General features: G+C 30.7%; 2 protein-coding genes and 1 long non-coding RNA gene across 3 annotated transcripts in view; 1 reads left to right on the top strand and 2 right to left on the bottom strand.

Annotated features, from left to right (window-relative positions):
- Positions 1-2,809, bottom strand: part of LOC111695883 (MAP kinase-interacting serine/threonine-protein kinase 1) — a 22,915-nt gene extending 20,106 nt beyond the window's left edge. The window contains exons 1-2 of the mRNA XM_023465349.1: positions 2,725-2,809; positions 84-168 (exon numbers count right to left, since the gene is read on the bottom strand). Of these exons, the coding sequence (XP_023321117.1) occupies positions 84-168; positions 2,725-2,751 (112 nt within the window). The 5' untranslated portion in view covers positions 2,752-2,809. The remainder of the gene's footprint in view (positions 1-83; positions 169-2,724) is intronic.
- Positions 2,810-5,571: 2,762 nt separating this feature from the next.
- The window catches only part of LOC111695899 (PDZ domain-containing protein GIPC1), a 31,606-nt gene continuing 11,849 nt past the window's right edge, over positions 5,572-25,328 (bottom strand). Inside the window, exons 5-12 of the mRNA XM_023465366.1 lie at positions 24,175-24,300; positions 23,157-23,261; positions 20,776-20,835; positions 20,288-20,366; positions 7,687-7,807; positions 6,924-6,991; positions 6,468-6,599; positions 5,572-6,063 (exon numbers count right to left, since the gene is read on the bottom strand). Of these exons, the coding sequence (XP_023321134.1) occupies positions 6,014-6,063; positions 6,468-6,599; positions 6,924-6,991; positions 7,687-7,807; positions 20,288-20,366; positions 20,776-20,835; positions 23,157-23,261; positions 24,175-24,300 (741 nt within the window). The 3' untranslated portion in view covers positions 5,572-6,013. The remainder of the gene's footprint in view (positions 6,064-6,467; positions 6,600-6,923; positions 6,992-7,686; positions 7,808-20,287; positions 20,367-20,775; positions 20,836-23,156; positions 23,262-24,174; positions 24,301-25,328) is intronic.
- LOC111695900 (uncharacterized) lies at positions 9,575-15,962 on the top strand. Its single transcript, XR_002763964.1, has 3 exons — positions 9,575-9,773; positions 15,565-15,628; positions 15,856-15,962. It is a non-coding gene; the product is annotated as an uncharacterized LOC111695900 (long non-coding RNA).

Here is a 25,328-nt window from a genome sequence, read left to right as displayed (position 1 = left end):
TTTTACTGGTAAGTAAAAAATAATTATAATAACTATAATAATAATAATAATAGTAATAATAATAGTAATAATAACAATAATACCTGTATTATGGCCGGGGCAGGATGGGATTACTGAGTGTGGAGTGGATCCAGAATGAGACGGATGGGCAGCCACTTCCCCACACGTCTACATGAGCAGTGAAACAGTTTATATTAATGGATCAGTATAGGTGTATTAGAGGATCAATATAACGGATCATCAGCATATTTGCAGATTAGAAGACTAAAGAATCAGGGGATCAGGAAATAAATAGATCAGTAGTGATCAGTTGAGATAAGTTGACATCAGTTGACATCAGTTGACATTAGTAGAGATCAGTTGAGATCAGTTGAGATCAGTTGAGATCAGTTGAGATCAGTTGAGATCAGTTGAGATCAGTTGAGATCAGTAGAAATCAGTAGAGGTCAATTGAGATCAGTTTAGATCAGTAAATATCAGTAGTGGCCAGTAAAGATCAGCTGACTTGTAGATTAGTAGAGATCAATAGAAAAGTTGATTAGTAAATCCGCAGATTAAAAGATCAGTAGATATGTTGATTATAGTAGATTAGTAGATAAGTAGCTGATAGATTATAAGATCAGTGGATCAGTATGTGAGGAGACTAGAAAGTAGATTAGTATATAGTAGATAAGTAGATTATAAGATCAGTATGTGAGGGGACTAGAAAGTAGATTAGTATATTAGTAGATAAGTAGATTATAAGATCAGTATGTGAGGGGACTAGAAAGTAGATTAGTACTATTAGTAGATAAGTAGATTATAAGATCAGTATGTGAGGGGACTAGAAAGTAGATTAGTATATTAGTAGATAAGTAGATTATAAGATCAGTATGCGAGGGGACTAGAAAGTAGATAAGTACTATTAGTAGATAAGTAGATTAGTAGATTATAAGATCAGTAGATCAGTATGTGAGGGGACTAGAAAGTAGATTAGTACTATTAGTAGATAAGTATATTCGTAGATTATAAGATCAGTAGATCAGTATGTGAGGGGACTAGAAAGTAGATAAGTACTATTAGTAGATAAGTAGATTAGTAGATTATAAGATCAGTAGATCTGTATGCGAGGGGACTAGAAAGTAGATTAGTACTATTAGTAGATAAGTAGATTAGTAGATTATAAGATCAGTAGATCAGTATGCGAGGTGACTAGACAGTAGATAAGAAAAAAATAAAATAAAATAAAGACCAGAAAAGTGTACAGAAATAGACAGACCTGATTTTAAGATTATAACTGAAAGTTTTATTAAGGTTAAATTTATAAATTTTACTTGTAAGTAAAAAAAGAAGAGTTCAAATAAAAATTTACATATGAAGAGGGTGTTTTCTTATAAAACAGATAAAAGAAAAAGTAATTTTTCAGTATCTTATGCAGAATTCAAGGGCGTATACAGAAATAAATGTAGGGGGGGGGCAAGATTTGCGCGAAGCGCAAAAATTTTTTTTGCCCCCCCCTAGGAGCTCCTAGGGGGGGGCAAAATTCGAACTGTAAATTCATAACACTTGGCTTCTTGGATATCAGGCATAAGTATAAGATACTTAAAAGGCACACATACAGTCCAAATAATTACCTTCTAAGCATTGTTTCTAAAAAATCGACATTTTATTATACTTTTATAGGTATATTTAGTATTTAAACTAGAGATAGTAAAAGACATTTTTGAAAATAAAAACTTAACTTAAACTTAAATTCTATGAGATGAAAAGAAGTACAAAGGTCCAGAAAATAATTATGACTTGTAAAAGTTTCTGTTGTGAAAAAAAGTAGGAGTACAATTGCTGCAATCTAAGAATGAATGATAACTCAAGGCTTATAAATAACAGTATTTGATTCATGATAATTATTAATCAGCAATTCACAGATACCAGTCACAACGGCAACTTTTAACAGACTCACATCACTACTAAACAAGACTAGCATATAATGTAAAGTGTGTGAGCTGTACAAATGTATGCAGACTGTGTGTTCTCTGAACCCAACTAAACTCTGTGTACTCTGTGAACTTAAAAGTTAAAATTAGGTTAGGTTGGTTAGGTCAACTTGGTTACAGCATGAGCACTGCACTGTAATTATATATATTTTAAAATTTTGATTTTGATTTTTTTATAATAATCATGAAAAGCAAACTTATTATTTTTTGTGTTCTTCATTCTTCAGTTAAGATTTGAAAAGTACTGTGAAAGGCTTGCAGAATTCTAGGGGGGGGCTACGCCCCCCCCTTTACAAGTCTAGGGGGGGGCACTGCCCCCATGCCCCCCCCCTGTATACGCCCTTGGCAGAATTTACTTAAATACTAATTAATCTATCAAACTAAATTATAATATGATATATCTTGATTGAATAATTTTATACATATAATTGTAAGATATTTTTGTTATTGGAATCTTTGTGCAGCTTATACATCAAGAATTAATATGTTATTTAAGTTCCCCTGCCCGCGGCCGCGTCCTAGTTTGATTCAGCTGTTTAGTTTTTAATTCCCCCAACCGACCGTTGAATCAGCTGGTCGTAACAAAGAAACAAAAACAATCGTTGACAGTACGCTTAGCGTCAGTTTACGTCGATTTTTACTAAACAAACTTTGAAACTATTGTATCAATGAGCTTTCTCATCTTTCAATAGTATCCTGAACAGGAAGAGTTCCGAAATTCTAGGAATTTAAAAATATTAAATATCAAGACCTGAGTCTGGTATGCCCCGGCAGCCATGGCGTCAGTCCAACACTGCGGACTGCCTCCCTCCCTCCCCCCTTCCTCCTTCACTCTCTCCTTCTGACCCGGCCCGGCCCGCTCCAGTGTTCAGGGTCTTCTAGGAAAAAGGATATTTCTAAAAACGACGACATTTCATCATATCTTGATCAGCTAATTTCTCGATTCTGGAAAGAAATTTAATTCCACTTTGAGATAATGCAGTGCAGGTAGGCGATTAATGATTATATCAGTATAATGAAGACGACTTTTTATTTCAGTTTTAATTGTTAACAAGCTTTTTTTCGAACAACAAGTTTACAAGTATTTGAAAATAATTGCTTTTATACATGACAGCAATTCTTTGTTTTCATATTTTTGTTTATCCATGCTGTTCGAAATTGAAATCAAAAGAATTTTCTTCATTATTTTGATATATTCACCTACCCCCGAACAAAATATAAACTTTATTGTGATCAAATCATGCATTATTAGTATTTTAAATCTTTTTAATTTTTTTCTGTAATTTAATTTAATGTTAAGTAAGCAGAGGTTTTCGTATATTTGACACACAAAAATCTTGCGAGATGGTGATATTATAGAGGACGTGAGGTCAAACTCTAATGAAACGCGTAAAGTACCTTCCAGTATATTTATTTCTTATAACTTATTACTAGAGGGTTTAGAACAAGAGTAGATATCAAGATCACACGTGTGGATTCAAAGTACAATGCCCCGTATCCGGCCGTTCTATCTCATTCTTGTGGAAGTAGTTCAGGGCGGCTAGGCCCGTCTTCCACAATATAGTTAATTTGGTAATACTGTCCCGTTCTTATAGCCTGTATGCACTGTACAATGTACATGATTAGCTCTATCTTTGCTTTGAAGTCCAGTCTGTTACCTTAAATGGACACATATGTTTTACGCCGAATGGAATCATCGGACGGCAAAAAAATTATTTAAAATAGCCTATCTAAAATTTAAACCTACTAGCCTTAGAGGGCGCTTCGCGCCCATCTTCTAAATTAATTGTGAACATGTTCTCTTTGTGTACATCGTAAAACAAAACAAAAGTAATTCGCGGATTTTCACAAAAAAATTCGTGGATTTTCAAAATTTTTAAAAATTTAATGAAGATCGAATTTTGATGGAGACAAATATTTGAAATTTTGATCATTCATAAACCTTCCCTGGGGCTCCATGAGGTCCCACAAAAATTTTGGGCCCGATCGGTTCAGCCGTTTTGACGTTTATTGGATACAAACAAACAGACAGACAAGCCAAATTTATATATAGATATGTAGTAAATGCCCTATACTCCTAACACTACTTTTATATCAGTCCCAAGTAAAAAAAAAAAATTATTAACTTTTATTCTTTATAATCAAATTTAACAATAGAAATTACAATTTACAAATAAGTGGTATTTTCCTAGTGCTCTTAAGTAAGTTAAATTTTGTTTATGTTTGGACAGATTATTCATTGAGATATTGCAATCTTTTGCAATAGAATTAATATTTTTAGATCAAAATGTTCGATAATAATTTTTAAACAGATGAAAACAAGACGGCGACATATTTTAAATAATTGTTTATGACAAATTTTACTGTTTATTTTATCTATATTTAGAAATAATCTGTCATTATTAAAATACCAAGGATATGCCGGAAAATCTATATAAATAAAGTTGTAATCTCTGTTTGTTTGTCCGACCATAACTTCGGAACCTTTGGACTGATTTGCCTCAAATTTTGATTGGGGAACTCGGGAGGCCCACGAGAATGTGCTTAGCTTTGTGAACGTTTTTAAGTTGAGTGGGTCGTGGTTCAATAGCGAAAATTTTGTTTCCCGGTAAAATCGTGCAAGTGCGGGTAAACGGCGGAGGTAACTTTTAGTAACCTGGGCAGCAAGAATTAATTTAAAAAGAATCAACCAAAATAAAATAAAAACATAAAATTGTATAGAAAATTTAATTTGCAATCATTGTCTTTTGTGTCAGGGTTTAAACTTTTTCCGCAAAGGCTGACCTTACATGCTGACATAGTTGTAAAAGCGAGAAAAATTGTTTTTATACGACACGACAAATAGTTTTCATTTGATGGAATATTTCTATAATATAGACACACAGTTATTCAGATCTTTCGGTTCAATGCTCATTGAAATTAATTTTCAGTCCCATTTTTACTCTGAAACAAGAAATTCAAACATCCCACAGCCCACAAATATTTTTTTTTAAATTCAAAAAAATCATAATCTATTCTATTACTTTATTAATTATATTTACATCACATACATACAATGTGCACATATCGAATTAATAAATACTAAATAAAATCACAATTTTAATTCATTACTATATACAACTTTATCTTCACAAAACAGAGACAAATCAAAACATTCAAATAAAAGAAATCATTTTAGCTTTTTAAGTTAAATTTCTCCCTAATTTTTTTTCATTCACCAAAAACTTTTTTCAAATTATTAAAAGTTTTCAAAGCTGAAAAATTACAAATTACAAAACTTATTTTTTAAAGTAAATGGAAAGGATATTTTGCATGAAATTTTGATCGAAATCAAAAGAAAGTTTATTTTTAAAAATATTGTCTTCAGTTTAAGTTTTTCTAGTATAGTTAAAAATGGTATTGTGTTGTATAATGCTACCAGATTTAAACTGTTTACAGAATGATAAGAAATGGCAACAGAAAAAAAATCCTGTATATTTGATAATATTTGAAATAAAGTAACTAAAAACTTATTTGGGGAAGTCTTTCAACTTTTCATGGACATATTATTATTTTGTCCTATAGAAATTTCTTGTTATTCTAGATGGCCGTCTTTCTGAAAATGCAGTTTTTTTTTAAAAGTAGTTATTTATAAATTTTTGTCATTCTAGAAAGTGTAGTTTTTCCAGATAAAGTCGTTGATTTAAAAAAGCATTGATCTAGAAAAAGTGGTTGATCAAAAAATGGTTGATCTAAAAAAACGGTTAATCTAGAAAAAATTGTTTATCTAGAAAAAGTATGGTTGATCTAGAAAAAGTTGTTTATCTAGAAAACGTATGGTTGATCTAGAAAAAGTATGATTGATCTATAAAAAGCATGGTTGATCTAGAAAAAGCATGGTTGATATAGAAAAAGTATGGTTGATCTAGAAAAAGTATGGTTGATCTAGAAAAAGCATGGTTGATCTAGAAAAAGTGGTTGATCTAGAAAAAGCCGTTGATCTAGAAAAAGCATGATTAATCTAGAAAAAGCATGGTTGATCTAGAAAAAGCATGGTTAATCTAGAAAACATTGTTGTTTATATGTTTGAGCGCTCTACCCTGTTTTGCGTCTAGAAGAACAAACCAATATTCAGTTTTAAATAAATATTATATTAATCATAAAATATTTTATTCAAATATGAAATATTCCGCATTTTTATAGCGTGATCCTTGGAATAAAAAGTTTAATATTTGATCCGAGACAAATAAGTCACTTTTTATTCTAACAAATCCCAATTTTTTAGGGGTTTTTTTTCAAATATTCAACAACATTTTTACATATTTAAAAAAATGAAATATTTTAACATACTGTCTTTGGAACAATACGTTTTAATTGTTTTTTATTTCTTCTTGTCTTTTTTTTGGTTTGAACTAAAAAAAGGATTTGCATAAATATATATTATCATTTCTAAATCTTTAAGTGAAGTAATTCTTATGAAAAATGAGATATTTTGAATTATATTGGTTTGTATTCCTGTGATGGCCCCCCAGAGCTCGAATATAAAATCGTCCGTGAAGCCGAAAGCCTCGAGGTCAGAGTTATCAATGGCCTCGGCCAGCTCCATAGTGTTAGTCTTACCCTCCGCTAAATCCCAAATCTGAGATGCTAAACACAGGCCAAAAATTAATTTTTTTTAATACAACAAAATAATCGAAAAACTGAAGATTTTCACATTTTGTTAGATGTTGAAATAAAAAGCGTAATAGTTCTTGTAGTTTTTTTTCATTTAAAAAAAAAACAAATTGTCATAAAAATTTACTTCAGATTCTCAGATTTTTAATATTTTTTTTCGAAAAAAATGGAGTAATGGAAAAAGTAAAGGTTTTCAGATAGAAAACACAATTAAGAGAATTTTTGAATAATCTGTTATCTTTGATTTCTCTTTTGTCAAGAAATTAATAAATGGACGATTTTTAGTTTATTTCTTACCTAACTCCGAATCATTAATCCCCATGAAATTTTCCAGTAAATTGTTAATATTCTCCTCAGCAACAGTTCTAAACATATTATTATATAATTATGATATTATTGTTTCAAAAAGAAATCATAATTTAACTATCTCAAGTTTCAGCATGTATCAAAACCTCTTGCACTCTTTAAAACAATATTATTCTCTAGCTAGATAAGATAAATCGCTTAAAAAAAGTTTTTTTGTTGCAAATGAAATTATTTTTTTTTGGGGGGGGGGGAGTGAGCTTAAAATTGAAGACCGTTTACCTGGCACCACTGACTTCCTCGACCTCAGGATGACTGTTTGCATGACACTTTTGAACTCCTCGACCTCTGGAGGACTGTTTACCTAACAAGGCTAACCTCCTCGACCTCTTGAGGACCGCTTACCTGACACTGCTGACCTCCAAAACCTGGCAACACTGACACCATCGACCTTTGCAGGACCGTTTACCTGATGCTGCTGGTTTCCTCGACCTCTAGAGGACCATTTACCTGACACGGCTGACCTCATCGACCTCTGCAGAATCGTTTACCCGACACTGTTGACCTAGCTCGATCTCTGGAAGACCGTTTACCCGACACTGCTGGCCTACTCGACCTCAGGAGGGCCGTTTACCTGACACTGCTGACCTCCTTGATCTCAGGAGGACCGTTTACCTGACACTGCTGACCTCCTAGACCTCTGGAGAACAGACTACCTGACACTGCTGAACTCCTCGACCTGTAGAGGACCGTTTACCTGACACTGCTGACCTCCTCGACCTCAGCAGGACCATTTGCTCTCAGCCGCAATGTCTGCTTCCCTGACCCATAACTAGCTTTCTTCCCAGCCCCAGGACCGCTTCGGGGACCAATATTTCCTAGAAAAAAGAATATTTAAATTTTGAAAAAAAAACATGAAAGTTGATAAGTTTTACATTAATTATATGATTGTAAAAATAATGTAAGAAAAGTGAAATAAGTAAAACTCTCTCCTCACAACTTCATTGTATTGCATAGCTAGTCAATGGATAAAATCAATTTAATTGTAAATTTAATTTTTTATTTCAAATAAAAATCATCAAAATCCTTCATTTTGATTAGTTTAATTAGCACTGCAAATTTAACTAAGCCAATTGGAATATTAAATGCAAATATTGAAATCTATTTTTGGATTTTTATATATTTACATAGTTTGCTTAAAATCTATTTTCTATTAATAACAACCTATCAATCTATCTATCTATCTATCTATCTATCTATCTATCTATCTATCTACCTATCTATCTATCTATCTATCTATCTATCTATCTATCTATCTATCTATCTATCTATCTATCTATCTATCTANAGTTTGGAGGGGAGTAGGGGGATGAGGGAGGGAGAGCGATTTTTTGACGGCAAATGTTTTTTGACAATCTTTCACACATTTTTGTCGTACTTTTAGATACATATGATGATACTGTACAAACGTTGGTCCTCTTGATCATAATCAACGAGGTGTATACAGTGATGATGTACGCTAATCCTTTACTAATTGTATAGGCCATAACCTATACCGAGAGCTTACTGCATATTTGTTTATTATAAGTTGATTCTGGCCTAACCTATAGTATATTAATATTGTTGTTATACTTTTTATGGATTTCCGTTTTAAGGGCACAAAGTTGTATTAGAAATGACCTTGAACTGGTAAATTCTTGTATTAAATTCTAAGTGAGTATAATGTGATGTATACGCCGGTAAAAGTCTACAAAGAACCTGATATTGGTTTATACAACAAGAATACCAATGAACTCTCCACTTTTACACACTTCTACACAATTGCCAATAGTTCACATTATTGCAAAACTTTGTAGAAATATATGTATTCTGAGCTATAGATCCACTCACAACATAAGCATTTATAATTCTTTTTAAAAGCCATGTATCTTGATTAAAGTAAGGAATTAAGAACTTGCCACAAACTCAGATTTTCAAATCCTATAATTTTGCAAGCAAATGTCGCAGACCTTTGATATTTCAAACTTGGAATTCTGCTAGATCAAATAATCTAAGTTTGAAATATTAAGAATTTACATCATCAGGTTCCAAAGATATAGAGATTAGACAATTTTCACCAATTGCATAGTAATAAAAGTCATTCTTACATCCATATGCACATAAAACTCACAAAAAGAAAATGATTCATTTGCTTCACTGTCCCGTTTTGCTGCTTAAAGTCGGTTTCAATACCGTACAACTAGCTCTGAAAATCAGTCCAGTACTCCAGAACCGGTTTCAATACCGTACAACTAGCTCTGAAAATCAGTCCAGTACTTCAGAACCGGAACCGGAGTTTGCAGTTAAAATCAAAATATAAAATTTGAGTTCATTATTGTTGCACGATTAATAAGATTTAATTGATGTTTAATCTGAAAATGTATTTGAAAGATCTCAATGTTTAGGTAAATGATTTTAAAATTTCATATTTTTATCATTAACAAAAAACGCTTCGAGGTTTTCTGGAAAAAAATTAGAATAAACCGACTTCCGACTTCGGATGTTTTAAGAAAAAGTGTAAAATCTAAATTTAATCTAAAGTAACATTATTTGAATATTGTTATGCATTCTAAATGAAAAGTTTAGAAACTTAGATGCAATTTATCCAGAATTTACGACTTTCTTGGGTCAGCAGAAAATGTTTCAATAAATTTAAATTCTTTGATCTTCTAAAATTGAAAATAGTAATTTAGATTTGTGTAAAAAATTGTTATTATTGATGATTAGGCAAGTGAGGAGGTGAATATAGATCGTCTTTTCTCATCTTCATCGTCAAACCTTCTCCAGGAGTTACAGAACAGTCAGGTAAAATTTGTTAATCAAAGAAAAATGATTAAAATACAGTTAATATAGTTCAATATAAGTAATTTCAAGTTAATCTCTATACATAGAGTAGCACAGCGGGTATATCCTTTCAGGCTTTTTTTTAATACATTAAAAATAAATGCGTTGAAAATCGATTATTTTCAATTGTGGTTCTGAAAAGTGACCAGCGAGTTTAAACACAGAAGTAAATTATCATAAGTAAACACTTTTCAAACTAGAAAAAACGACAATATCTTCCGAATGTTTGATCAGGTAAAGGATTAGATGTTACCGTTGTGAATCGGGAATTCCCCTGTATAAATGTCAGATCATTATAAATCACAACGACAATGTTATAATAAAATAATTTCACCTTTAAATAAATCAAGATTGATATAATTTATATTTAATGGAGAAAAAGCCGTCATAGAAATCGAGTTTCTTCATTTTGTAAAAGTAGTTAAGAGAAAATGAAAAAATCATTAAAGTAAAAAGTAATTTAACTCTTGAGAGAAAACTACTTGAACAGTAATGATTCTGCTCTCTAATTATGGTCCTGATCCTACCTCCAAATTAAGAAGAGATGTGCCAAAAAAAAAGAATTGAGTTTCTGTCACAAACTCAAATTTTCTCAAAAGTATCATAGACCTTTGATAATTTAAACTATAAATTATGTTAGATAAGATAGTCAAAGGTTTACACCAACAGGTTACGAAGATGTTAGGATTAGAAAATATGACTTTGTGATAAAAAACTCACTTCCTTTGTAAGAAAAATAGCGTTTTAGGACTTTTTCGTAGTTGAATTAAAAATTACCAATTATTGATAATAATTTAAACACCAAGGAATTGAGTCTTTATAACACACTCGGATTTTCTAATCCCTATATCTTTGCAACAACATATCGTAGACCTTGGATGAATTCTGTTAGATCAAATAATCTAAGTTTGAATTATCAAAGGTTTACACCATCAGGTTGCAAAGATATGGGGATTAGAAAATTAGAATTTATGGCAAATACTTAATTCCTTTTCAGGGCAAAAATATAGAAAATTGGTAAAAATTACTTAGTTTTTCTCAAAACAAATTAAATCCGAAGATGGTAGGCTTGAGCCAAATTAAGTTAAAAACATAATTTTTTTCTGCCGCAATTTTTATTAATTGTAAAAAAATCCAAATTTTAATCATTTATATTATTTATGATAAAAGTTGGAGCGGGACCGGGCTTTCTTAAATTCTATTTGTTTAGAAGAACACGTTTGAAGAACTTAAAACTGGAAACTTGAAAGGAATAAAACCTTGAACCAAGTTTCCCCAGTCACATTCCACAAAAGAATTACGGTCTCAATAAATTTGGCAAATCCCCGGAAATTCAAAAGTTTTCCATTCAATCCTCAAATCTTGTCTTGTGTACTTTTTTACCATAGAGAATAGAATATATAGAGAGGAATTTACTAGAAAAAAGTGTAAAACGGCCATTTTGTTGTACTGTTTCCATACTGCAGGTGTACTTCACATATATATGCAATATAACCTGTTGGGCCCTGGAATATCATTTTATAGAAAATCTAAAATTATTGTTAAAAGAAAACCAAATTATGAAATAGGCTGGTTTCATAATTGACCATTGATCATTTCACATAGACTCTATGCCGTCCACTTTACAAACGATGATTTTCGAACATTAACTATATCAAGATTTTAAATATTTAGATCATTCATGCTTGAGAGACCAAGGTTTATTCTGTCAGTGAGCCCATTTTCACAAATTTAATATATATATATTTGAAAATATAATTCTTATTTTTTGTTTTTTGATTTTGATAAAAAGCTGTCATCTTCAGCTCTTCTTGTCCAGAACATAATATGAGTTAGAAAAGAGAGATTTTTTAATAACAAATCTTATCAAAAGAAGTTATTAAGTTTTACATCTTTTTCCCATATAGCATTCTCATTAATTTCTTACAAAATGCATCATTATGTTTAAACTTTTTATTTTCTGTCTTAGAAATCAGAAAATGCAGCATTATGTTTAAACTTTTCATTTTCTGTTTCAGAAATCAGAAAATGCAGCATTATGTTTAAACTTTTTATTTTCTGTCTTAGAAATCAGAAAATGCAGTAATATGTTTAAACTTTTTATTTTCTGTTTTAGAAATCAGAAAATGCAGCATTATGTTTACACTTTTTCATTTTCTGTTTTAGAAATCAGAAAATGACAAGTTTCCAGGAGGAAGAATGGAAACTCTTCCTAAGAAAAATGATCAGGGAATTCAAAAAAGATAACTTTTGCACACAAAAAAACTCAGATTTAGAATATAATATTATAACAAAAGCTAAACTCTGAATATACTAAGAAAAAACTTGCAAAGCAAAGCTATCGTTTAGGAGAAGATTTTTCCTTTCTTCACTATCGTCACGTTAAACTAAAGTAAAATTAACGTAAGATTGAAATCTGATAAATTTAAAATTATAACTCCTCGTATTGAACAGCTATGAAGAAGAACAACATTTTTAGAATTTGTTAAAAGTAACCAAATATATTTTCTCTGAGCTGAAAACTTTAGAATGAGATATCCTTAATCCCGATTACTTAATCTGAGTATCCAATGGATACACCTTCTTAAACCGTTCTTTCTTGGATATAGTAGAGAAAATAAAAACCTTTTTTTTAGTTAGAGAGCCCCCCCCCCCCGTTTTTGTTTATCAATCTTAAATGGCGCGCAAAATTTCAAATTTATCGGCTTCATATACGCGACTCTGATTGGTTGAATTTTATACACGTAAATTTCAGGATACAAGTACAAGATTAGGTTAGTCTCGATATTAAGAAAAAGAGAGGATCAAGCATTAATCTCAATGTCCACCATTCTAAAGTTCCCAGCTCTGCTCATATTAAGGCGTAAAATTTAGACTAAAGGAGCTGCGATTAAAAATCGCATCTGTAATTTCGCATAAATGCTATCTTCTTCTTCTGTCTAGATTCTAAACAGAGGTTTAAACTTTTTAGCTTAGTTTTTCTTTCTAAACTTCTTGGATTCGTTTGTATTTATTTTGTTGGATTCAGTAACAATCTGGGTCTGTTCGAGAAGGCACATGGAGAAGAAGGAGAGAGGAAAGAAAGGTAAATTAGGAAAAACGAAAAAACAAGGAAACAGGAGAATACAACAAAAACAGGAGAATTTGAGGATAACAGGAGATTACAAGGAATATAGGAGAATACAAGGAAACAGGAGTATAAAATGAAAAAAGGGGAATATAAGGAAAACAGGAGAATACAAGGAAGACAGAAGAGTATAAGGAAAACAGGCGAATACAAAAAAAACAGTAGTATAAAAAGAAAACGGGATAATACAAGGAAAACATGAGAACATATGTAAACAGGAGAATGAAAGAAAAAACCGGAGAATATCTGGAAAACAGGAGAATACAAGAAAAACAGGAGAATACTAGGAAAACTAGAGAATACATGGAAAACAAGAGAATACTAGGAAAACAATAGAAAGGAAAACAGGATAATCACAAGGAAAACAGAAGAATGCAAGGAAAACAGGAAAATACAAGGAAAATAGGAGAATACCAGGAAAACCGGAGATTACAAGGAAAACAGGAGAATACTAGGAAAACAGGAGAATTCAAGAAAAACAGGAGAATAGAAAGAAAACAGGAAAAAACAAGGAAAACAGGAGAATACACGGAAAACATGAGAATACGAAGAAAACAGGAAAATACAAGGAAAACAGAAAAATAAAAGGAAAAGAGGAAAATACAAGGAAAATAGGAGAACACAAGGAAAACATGAGAATAAAAGGAAAACAGGAGAATACAAGAAAAACAAGTAAATACAAATCAAACAAAATGTATTATCAGAAAACTGCAAGGTCAAGTCTTAGTACCATTAACAAACTGATGATTATTATTACTCCAATGATTAGGATAATGAAGATGGTTCTAAAAATATCATTATTTGATATTTTGATGCAGATGGTGTTGATAATGATGGGAAAAAATAATCATGTTTATAATGAAAGATATTATATTCTTTGTAAAGTTTGGATTAAAAAAGGATTGAAAAGTAAACTATCCATACTATTATATTGTTTAGTAACCTTGTAACCCCCCCCCCCCTACTCTTGTTTTTTATCAATCTTATGAATGGAGTTTATATATGCTTAACAAATTGTTTTACCGCTAGGAAACCTAATCCACTAGTTCAAGAGATCTAATATCAAATAACAAAATGTATAAAACAATATTTGAAAGACAAAGTACAAGAGCACTTGGGAAAGTATGAACATCAAATAAAGGAATTGAGTCTTTGCCACAAACTCTGATTTTCTAATCCCAATATTTTTGGAACCAAATGTTGCAGACCTTTGATATTTCAAACTATGAATTCTGTTAGATCGAATAATCTGAGTTTGAAATATCAAAGGTTTACAACATCGAGTTCTAAAGATATTGAGGTTTAAATATTTGATTTTGTTCCAAAAACTCAATTCCTTTATCTTTTATTAGTTTGAAAATCTTCTTTAACAAAGTACAAATACAATTTATTTCAAAAAACAAAAACCAATTATTATTATTTTAGGCTGGACAAGTTAAAATGTTGGAACTCTGCCCAGAATGGTCTTCATAGTATGCTTAAACTTGGAACGAATATGAAACAGGTTTCCAATACTTGTAAACAACAGCCTGGTCCATCAAAACAAATTGTGTGTATATAAAAGCAGTGTAAATGACATTATAATTATATATATTATATTATATAAATATTATATATATATATATATTAATTAATTTTCATGAATATCGTCAGTTAATTTTAATAACATTAAAAATCAAAAATCAAAATATTTTTATTTTGTTTTATCTAAATCGTTTTCCGTGTTCACTTTATTCAGGCTTCCATGCTATATTTGTGGGATTAAATATTTTTGATAAAATAAACACATTTTTAATCTAAATTGAACTTTTAAAATGGCATTTTGATCACAATAACCGCAGACAGAAAACCTTAAAATTTAATTATAATGATATTTTGTATTGTTCTATTTTGTAGATATATTCATGATAACAAGCTTGGGAACCCAGTTAGAACTGAAAAACTAACACACACTCGATCAAAAAAAATTTAATTTAAGAATTCTAAAACCAGACTAAGAACATTCTCGTGGTTATACTCAGTTTCATATTCGAAATTTGAGACAAATCGGTCCAGGGGTTTATGAGTTATGATTTGACATAGAAAAAGATATTTAGATAATGACAGATATATTCAAGAATAAGAAAAAAAGGAAACAATGATATATCTGAATAGGTTGAAGAGACGGGACGAGGAAAAATGATATTTGAGGACGAAATCAAAGCTCTCGGGGACGAGGGAGTAGTGGACGAGTTTGAGTCCTACTTCTCCAACCTGGTCGGGGACGTGGAGGAGAACAACAGAAAGTATTCCGAGGCTATGAAGGAGCTGGAGGAGCTGCTGGATCTGGAGAGGGAGACGGAGAGGATCAAGAGAAAGGTAGCTGACTTCACCGTAGACTACGACGAGGACTTGGTTAGTTTAGAAACCTTCATTTAGGATTAGTTTCTTTTAATTCCTCTCTATATATTCTATTCTCCATGTTTTTTACAGCACCAATCTTTTCATGAATCCAATCTTACATTTTTAACAAATATTTTTAAACAGGACCCTCCTTACATCTAGGATTATCCATTCTTGTTTTCATATTAAAATATTCCTTCTTGCGTGCTTGACCTTCAAATATTTTATAAATAATTTTTTTAGAAAAAGAAATTAGAAACAATGGAGAAAGTGCAAGCACATTTTGGAAAACGTTTTGATACAATTGGTAAGTAAATTATGTTAAGTTATCAAGTTCAAAATTTTATTTTTAATTTTCTTAGGTATTTTCCAAATGAACTGAGTTTTTGGCACAAAATTAAATATATCTTGAAACCTTATGGTATACGTAGACCTTTGAAGTTTCAAACTTTGACTATTACTTAGAAATTATTTCAATATTTTAATACTTTATTTTTTGTTTTATTTTTTCTGTAAATCAAATATTTTTTTAAGATCCAATCAGTGAAGAGGAACTGGTCCCCTTCCTTAAAGTGCTTCTACAGAAATAAAATGATTTATACGGATTAATCCTTGCTTAATAAATTTGATTTATAATTTTTTGTAACAAAAATACTTAAATCTAAATTGAAAGTATTATGGTAATGTTCCGCTTGATAGATGATTTTACTTTTATCAAAATACATCATGGGAGTTCAAATTAAAAGGTGCTGTTACTCATAACATTTTTAATAGTAAAATAATCCTTAGTTGTTTCTTCAATTACTTCTTTTCGGGAGAGGTTGGATTTAACCCCCGCAGGTATCAGATAGATCCTCTTATAGAAACAGAACGACTTTATTGCTCTTTCAATACCCCAATTCAATATTTTGCGAACACTCCCATAAAATTGAAATAAATCAATATTTTTAACCATCCTTTTTTTTATTTTTCATTTTTTTTAGCATCCATTTTATGTAAGAGGAATTGAGCCTTTGTAACAAAATTAAATATTTAAACCCCAATATCTTTAGACCCCGATGTTGTAAACCTTTGATATTTCAAACTCTGATTATTTGACTTAACAGAATTCATAGTTTGAAATATCTAAGGTCTTTAACATTTGGTTCCAAAGATTTAGTGATTAGAAAGTCAGAGTTTGTGGCAAAGACTCAATTCCTTTAGGCATTATTTTGGCAATTTTCGTTGTTTGAATAGGGCGTTGAGCTCAATGAATGAATCTGAACATTAAATTAACTAATGCCTGGTTGAGTTTGCTTAAAATCCGCAAAATCATCATTACAAACGTGTTTTCGAGCATTAATACAAGGAATTAAAATCATACTGTAAACAGTAGAATTTTCAATATTTGGGGGTTCGTTTTTATTCTTATTTATTGATATTTGATAAAACTGATAATTTTTCTTCTAAATGTTAAAAAAGGAATATGAGAATGTAAACTCGGTAAACCTGAGAATGAGAAGGTAAACTCGGTAAACCTGAGAATGAGAAGGTAAACTCGGTAAACCTGAGAATGAGAAGGTAAACTCAGTAAACCTGAGAATGAGAAGGTAAACTCAGTAAACCTGGAGAAGGACAACTTCGTAAACCCCTGCTCAGAAGAACGAACAAGTAAAGGTTCAACAGAAAAGAAGAAAAAAGAAAAAAACAGAAAAAAAGCTACTAAAAAAGAAAAAAATCAAAATAGGAACTAAATAAAAGTATTTCCAAAAAAAGAGAAGAAAGAAATATAAAAGATCCAAAAAAGAGAAAAAAAGAAAAAAAGAGAAACCTCTGTTTGACCTTAAAAGTTAGTTTCTCAGTAATGTACTGTCACAAGAGAATGGTGAAAAGGGAAACTAGTAGAATTAAACAGAAATTTTGAGAGGGTGTAATCGAAGGGAAACATCTTAAACTCAGTTTATTTGCAAAAAAAGAGAAAGAATGAACAACGAAAATAATAGAAACAAATATGATACTCTGCAGGTTTTTCAACAATGGGAGAAGCTGAAAACCCTTTCCGTCTATATTTAAGCTAATAAAAATTCTTAAAAATTGGAAAAAGAAATAATAATGAATTTAGTCTTTGCCACTAACTCAAATTTCTATAATAGAAACATTGGGATTAGAAAATCAGGAGATTGTAGCAAAGACTCAAACTTTTCCGCCCATCAAACTTTGGAATAAGAAGAGTTCTTATTCATATTTATGTTGTAATAAAGCAAATAATTTTACCAGTAGTTACTAAAAAGGAATTGACTATAATTGCTAAAATTTGTAATTGTCTAATCTCTGTATCTTAGCAAACCAATGTCGTAGATCTTAGATATTTCAAACGATGAACTCTGTTAGATCAAATAATCTTAGTTTGAAATATCAAGATTTACACCATCATGTTGCAAAGATATAGGAATTAGTAAACTTGAGTTAATTCCTTTGCAGTGTTACTACGCTTGATCTTTTTTTTATAAACCTTGAAGATATTAAAGCTATCAAGTGCTTAATTCCAACTTTAGTTTTAAAGAAGTGAAAATCCTGATAAATATTGAAGCATTAGAGTGATAAACCTTGTTAACAGTATCTTAGGATCTTAGTGCCCATTTATCACTTTTTTTTACAAACGAGAGAAGTAGTTTAATTATTTGCACCGAGTTCAACTACTTCTTTAAATTCATTAAATCCTGTCTCCATTTACTTAAATTAATACTACTTCAAAGAGCAAATGTTTTAAAGAGTGGAGTAATAAATCCTGATTTTACAAAAATTAATGTTTTCGGTTTAATCTATATATAAATTTGGCTTGTCTGTCTGTTTGTTTGTTTGTTTGTTTGTCTGTCTGTTTGTATCCAATAAACGTCAAAACGGCTGAACCGATCGGGCCCAAATTTTTTGTGGGACCTCACGTGACCACAGGGAAGGTTTATGAATGATCAAAATTTCAAATATTTGTCTCCATCAAAATTCGATCTTCATTAAATTTTTAAAAATTTTGAAAATCCACGAAATTTTTTGTGAAAATCCGCGAATTATTTTTGTTTTGTTTTACGATGACACAAAGAGAACATGTTCACAATAAATTTAGAAGATGGGCGCGAAGCGCCCTATAAGGCTAGTTTCTATAAAGATGAAGAAAAGCTTAATGAATGAATTGATAATTATTCTGATAATCCATCGAGTAATTGGAACATGTCTTGGAAAATATATATATATATATTCATGTTTTTCTTTTTACCTCATGCAGTTCATGAAATACAAAAAATTAGGTCTGAAAATTCACAAAGCTGAGTAATTGAAATTTGTGTTCTTCCAAACTGCTTAAAATTCATGAAGTTCTAAAATTGAAATTTATGCATATCACGAAATACTTAAAAATACTTTGAAAATACTAAAATAAACTCAATCTATCTAAGGGTTTCACAAACAATACTGGCTTAGAAGGATATTGCAAAATATTTTCTCTAGAAAACTTGACACTGTCTTGATAGGACTGTCATATTTTCAAACTGAGTTTTCTTTAAAAATAGACTCCGGTCTTTTCTTTTCACAAAATTGAAGATGAATTATCTCAGATACAAGATGAATTATCTCAGATACAGGATGAATTATCTCAGATACAAGATGAATTATCTCAGATACAGGATGAATTATGTCTGTTACAGGGTAATTTATCTCAGATACAGAACGAATTATCTCAGATACAAGATGAATTATCTCAGATACAGGATGAATTATCTCAGATACAAGATGAATTATCTCAGATACAGGATGAATAATCTCAGATACAAGATGAATTATCTCAGATACAGGTTAATTTATCTCAGATACAGGATGAATTATCTCAGATTCAGGTTAATTTATCTCAGATACAGGATGAATTATCTCATTTACAAGATGAATTATCTTAGATACAGGATGAATTGTGTCTGTTACAGGATGAATTATCTCAGTTACAGGATGAATTATCTCAGATACAAGATGAATTATCTCAGATACAGGATGAATTATCTCAGATACAGGATGAATTGTGTCTGTTACAGGATGAATTATCTCAGTTACAGGATGAATTATGTCTGTTACAGGATGAATTATATCAGATACAGGATGAATTATCTCAGATACAAGATTAATTATCTCAGATACAGGATAAATTATGTCTGTTACAGGATAATTTATCTCAGATACAGGATGAATTATCTCAGATACAAGATTAATTATCTCAGATACAGGATGAATTATCTCAGATACAGGTTAATTTATCTCAGATACAAGATGAATTATCTCAGATACAGGATGAATTATCTCAGATACAGGATGAATTATATCTGTTACAGAATGAATTCTCTCAGATACAGGATGAATTATCTCTGCTGCAGGATGAATATTTTCGATGATAAATTATCCTGATACATAAAACATTATTAGAGAATTTTTAACAAAATCAACTCCGAAGAAGATCAGTAAAAGTAGATTAGATGCATTTCTCGTTAATAGACATGAGTTGGATCCGAAGAAAAAGCTCTCATTAAAATTATTTTTGTGCACAAATAACAAGGTCAAGAGACTTTAGAGCACTAAACTTAGAGAACAATTAGTTTTTTTTTAAAAGATTAATTAGTCTTTTTTTGTAAAGGATTTTATCTGTAACTGCTTTTGAAAGTTAAATGTTCGACTAGAAGAAAAAATTTAAATTTTCCCACCAATTTCCGCTTTTATAGAGTCCTAGTCTGATTTTCTATCGAATCCTGCTTTCAAAGGTTAAATCTAATTTTTAGAAAAATAATTACTTTTGAATCCTACTTTCAAAGTTCAATAGTCTGATTTTTAGACCATAATTCCTTTCGAATCCAGCTTTTAAAGGTTTACTAGTTTGATTTTTTAAACATTATTCCTTTCGAATTTTGCTTTTAAAGGTTTACTACAGAGTTCCTGAATTTCCTGAAATTCTTACCAAATCCTGCTTTCAAAGGTTCCACTAGTCTGATAACAAATGTTTTTCCCTTAGGTATATTCTTGAGTAGTGTTGCAACCTAGAGTTCAAACTATACTTTAGTTTTAGTTTTTTTGTAGTTTCTAATTATTTACCCCTATTAACTGCACCCTTTTTTTCTGAAGCTTTATATCTTTGCAACCTTATAGTGGAATGTTTAGATATTTGATTTTTCAGAATTCACGTTTTAAATATCAAATGTCTAGAATTAGAATTAAAAAATAAAAGCATTATAAAAGAAGAGTGTGGGGTGAGTAATCACCAATCAGTAATCACGAATCTATAAACTATCAAAAAAACTTTGTTTCAATAACATTATTGAATTAATCTTACGATGACTGGCAAATTTAATGCTACAATTTAAAGATTTAGCTAAAAACGGTAAAGTCATTGTAGAGAGCCGAAAAATTAGATATTTAATGATTATAAAGATATAAAGTATAGGTTTCCTCATAATGTCTACATCCAACCAGACTCTGTCCATCTATCTTCTCTATATGGTCTCCAACCTAAACAAATCAAATTCACAAAAAAAAATTAAATAAATTCAAAACAGTATATGCCTAAAGTTTCTAAGCACTATGAAAGTTTAAATATTCGTTAAAAGTGGTTTAGAAGAAGTCTGAAACGATCTGAATACTTATTCGTTGTAATGTCTGTTTTATGTGAAATTTTTTAATTTTTGATTTTTGATTTTAAACTAATCATCATTAACCTCGAGAAATGCACTTTATTTGGATGAGAAACTTAAGAAACTTAAGAAACTTGATGAGTTATAATAGATTAGATGTTGATCAAGAAACTATAGTACAAAACAAATATTCATCCGTGCATTAGTACTGTACATTAATGTACAATGAAAAATGTAAAAGTGTTACCCTACTAGTTACAGGATACAGTTATATTAAGGTACTATTTACAGGATACAGTTATACTAAGGTACTTGTTACAGGATACAGTTATACTAAGGTACTAGTTACAGGATACAGTTATATTAAGGTACTAGTTACAGGATACAGTTATACTAAGGTACTAGTTACAGGATACAGTTATACTAAGGTACTAGTTACAGGATACAGTTATACTAAGGTACTAGTTACATGATACAGTTATAATAAGGTACTAGTTACAGGATACAGTTATATTAAGGTACTAGTTACAGGATACAGTTATACAAAGGGTGAAACTATTGTATCGAAAAAGTCAAATCCTTTTTTCACCAGAAAAAAAATATCAGAAGTAAATTAGAAACAACATTTCTAAAAAAAAGTTCAAAAAATCAAAACTCAGTCAGTGATTAACGATTTGATAAAAACAGAGAGCATACGGGAGGGTCGATTTTTCAATTTTTCAAAACATGTTTATATGGGTATTAAAGAATGCGTCTTGACTTTCTGAATTTTAACACTCCTCGGGACAAAAAACCGGATTTTTGCTTATAATTTCCTTAATTTTCTAGGAATATTTTTCTAGCTTACATTAATGATTTGATTCACACAAAAAAAGCAAAAATTTGATTGATTTTTAAAATTATAAAAAGGAATTCTTAATTTTTTTTAAAAAGTGCATAAAAAAAGTTTAGAACTGGTGCAAGGCGTATTAGATATATCTACAAAAACTAAGATGTCACTCAAGCAAGATAGTTTAAATATTTATCTCTATGAGAATCAGAAGTTCCCGTTTCTGCATGACATTTCAGAAACGGTTAAAAAATACTTTAAACCCGGATTTAGAATAATGCTCTACGGATTAAGCTGCTGGTCCCTAGGGTTTCTACAATTTCTGTAGCATGGAAGAAAACTTGAATATTACAATAGATAAAATACTTTAAAACCTGATCGGCAACGAAATAAAATATGACAATAAAATAAAACAAGCTTACGTTAACATAAAAAAGAATTTTAAATGAAAATGTTAAAAGATAAATTTGTTGGTAGCCTAAATACAGCATATATTTTGTAGTGAAGTTTGTCACTGCTTTGTACATATTTAACACCAGTACAGTAGTGAATATTTGTGTACAATGAGAACCAAAAAGCTGTGTAATAAGAAGACGATTTTATTTTTAAAAAAAGTTTTACTAGTATAAACTTATTGAGTAAAATGTGTCCGTTTAAACTGCACAATTGTTGTGCTCATGTTCATTAGAATATTAAAAGTCATAATTTACGTCTAAACGTCGTCTTTATATTCCAGAGTTTTCTGGTTCTAGGGTATTCATAATTAATAATGTTGATCTTGATCCAATGTTTTTTTGATGATCTTTTTATGGATGTGTTGAGGGGATTGGGGGTGTGAGGTGCATTTAACACCGAGAAGGCAAGTACTTTCCCAGTGAATGAGATTGGCCCCCCCCCCCCCCCCAGTGGTGGATTACGCACTCGTCCCCCCTCCCCCTCCTTAATTTCTTAGTCTGAGTTGCTGTTTACTTTGAGCCCAAGTTTTTATTTAAAATCAAATATATTAATTAGTCTCTGCCTCCTTCCTCCGCCTTTGATTCATGCTGCACTGATTTTCTCTTTAGGTATTTTTGTATGTTTTATTTTTTTATTTTTTATAAATCAATTAAAGAATTTGGTTAACAGGGAGGCTCAGCTACTGAGTCCACCAGCTGCAGAAAATATTATTTTATATATTGTGATTTGCAAAAAATTGAATTCATAAATATTGTTTTTCTGTAGAAATAAATGATTTGATTTGAGGAAAATCGGCCAAGGGGTCCATGAGTTATGATCGGACATTTATACGGACATAAAAATGAACATACAAACAAACAAACAGTGATTACAACTATATATATATGTAGAATGACACTAAGTACAATACATACCTCTATATATTCAATATTACTGATAATGCTTCCTTCCTTGATTCTCTTGATAAAAGCGTATCCGGCTCCATTATCCGTTATTGTTAAACCCAACGCATCCTCACTCTAATCAAGGAATACAACATGAACCTCCATATCTTTGTTTACATAAAAAGTGTACCGCAGTTTCTGGGAGAAATGTAAATAAAATTTAGTGCTGATCAGACCAAGTATTGTTTATATTCCTATTAAAACTTTTTATGTAAACAAAGATATGAAAGTTTCTGGGTTATTAAATAATATTTTTTGAAACAAGAAAGTGTTAATCGTCAATTTCAGAATAAAACAATTATAAACTGTAAACTTGTAATTCGAATAAAGCTCATTAACAAACAAAATTTAAAAAAAATCGTCTTTAATATATTGACATAATCGCCTCCCACTGTATATTTTATTTTAAAGAAGAAGAAAGTGTAAATATATAAGACGTTAAGCTAGATTAATATTTCTCGACGAAAATAAAATCCTTGACTTAAAATAAGATGATTAAATTGATCTGAATATGCTTATTTAAAACGAAATATGAAAATAAAAACATAAAACTAAAAATCTGGAAAGATCTTGACAATAAAAAGAAATCCACGAAATCAAAAGATCAAACTAATGTTTCCCCAAGCCACGCGGGAGATAAAATAAAATATGAAAATTTATATTTAAATAAAGATGAATGTTTATTTCAGTAGTAAAATCATAGTTTTATTTTGCATTAAAAATCTATGTTGGTAAAAATGATTAGCTTTTGTACAGATGAACCTTTCATATCTGAAAACATTTGTCACCAGGCAAAAGCTTAAAACTAGCCGGGTCAATAAAGTAATTGAGCCGGAATGAGAAAGTGAAATAATGTGGTCACAGGGATATAAAAATTGAAAATGAAAAAAATATATACTCAAATTTTGATCTAAAAGATAGAGTCGTGTATAGGAAGGAAATTATTTTTAATATAAAATTAAAGATAAATAGAAAGATATGAGATTACCTTGCAAATTTCAATTTCCTTTGGTCTCCCCTTTCTGTGTGCAAATATAAAATCATCAAGTCCTATCTGTCCCCCGAGTAGATGGCCCATATCCACCTTGTGGGTGTTCAACGTACAGAACAATATCTAAACATAGATGAGGTCAAAACTTGTTGTGTTATTAATCCCTGGATTAAGCAGTTGTTCGTAGGATTAAATTGTTTTATCTTAGATTCCCATGGTTGGAATCCAAGGGATTAATAAAATTGAGTGATCTACCACGTCAACTTTTATCCCTGAAATTTCAAAGTCGAGATTAAGTGTCCATATAAAATGACAGATATAAAAACGCAGAGGAGGGTTTCAGATTGCTAAAAATTTCCCATAAACCTGTTGAGTGTTGAGTGTTTAGCTAACAATATATACATTTGTTCCAAATAACCGGGTTCCAAGGTTTATTTGGTTAACGTGGTTTTAATCTGTATTCCAGGGCATTAAACCAATAAATTTCAGGAAACTTATTTCGGAAAATTATGTTAACGCATTGTCTTTAAATCAACTTTAAAGACAGTTCAAGTCAACCTCAATGTACAGAGGAGCATGTCTGATTCAGAACAGTACCATTCAAATCTTTTGTCTCATTAAGATTGAATGAGATATTCTAACTTTCTACCTTTTTAATCAAAAGAAGACGACATCTTCATTTTTTCTTAGATACAAGTTTAAAGGGTGACATTGTGAATCGAACATGTCTCTATTTTTAAATGAAGGGCACTTGAAATGGTGTTAGGTACTTTCCCACAGGCATTTTCCAAAGTGCCAATTTCCCAAATGTAATTTCCCCAAGGTTTGGTTAGGCTGCAAAGGGGCTGAACTCTAGCTGTAGCTAGAATGGGATAGGGGGACGAGCGCTGAAACTAAAAAATGCTAGGGTGCCGACCGCTGTGGCTATTAGGACAGACTTGGGAAAGCTGCCGCTCGGGAAATCGAACATTTGGGAAAAACCCTAAATGAGAAATTACCTAACATCCTTGAAATTATGCCAACATTAGTAATGTTAATGAGAATTTACATTAATCCAACATAATACAACAAAATTACTTTAACGTAATTGTGAGAACAAAAGAATTTGAGGGACAAGGAAAGAATGGAATGCAACCTCTCTTGAACATTGA

The sequence above is a fragment of the Eurytemora carolleeae genome, unplaced genomic scaffold (assembly GCF_000591075.1).
Source record: "Eurytemora carolleeae unplaced genomic scaffold, Eaff_2.0 scaffold142, whole genome shotgun sequence".
Taxonomy (NCBI): Eukaryota; Metazoa; Arthropoda; class Copepoda; order Calanoida; family Temoridae; genus Eurytemora; species Eurytemora carolleeae.
Note: the sequence above shows the minus strand (reverse complement) of the source record. Positions and strands in the feature narration are given on the sequence as shown.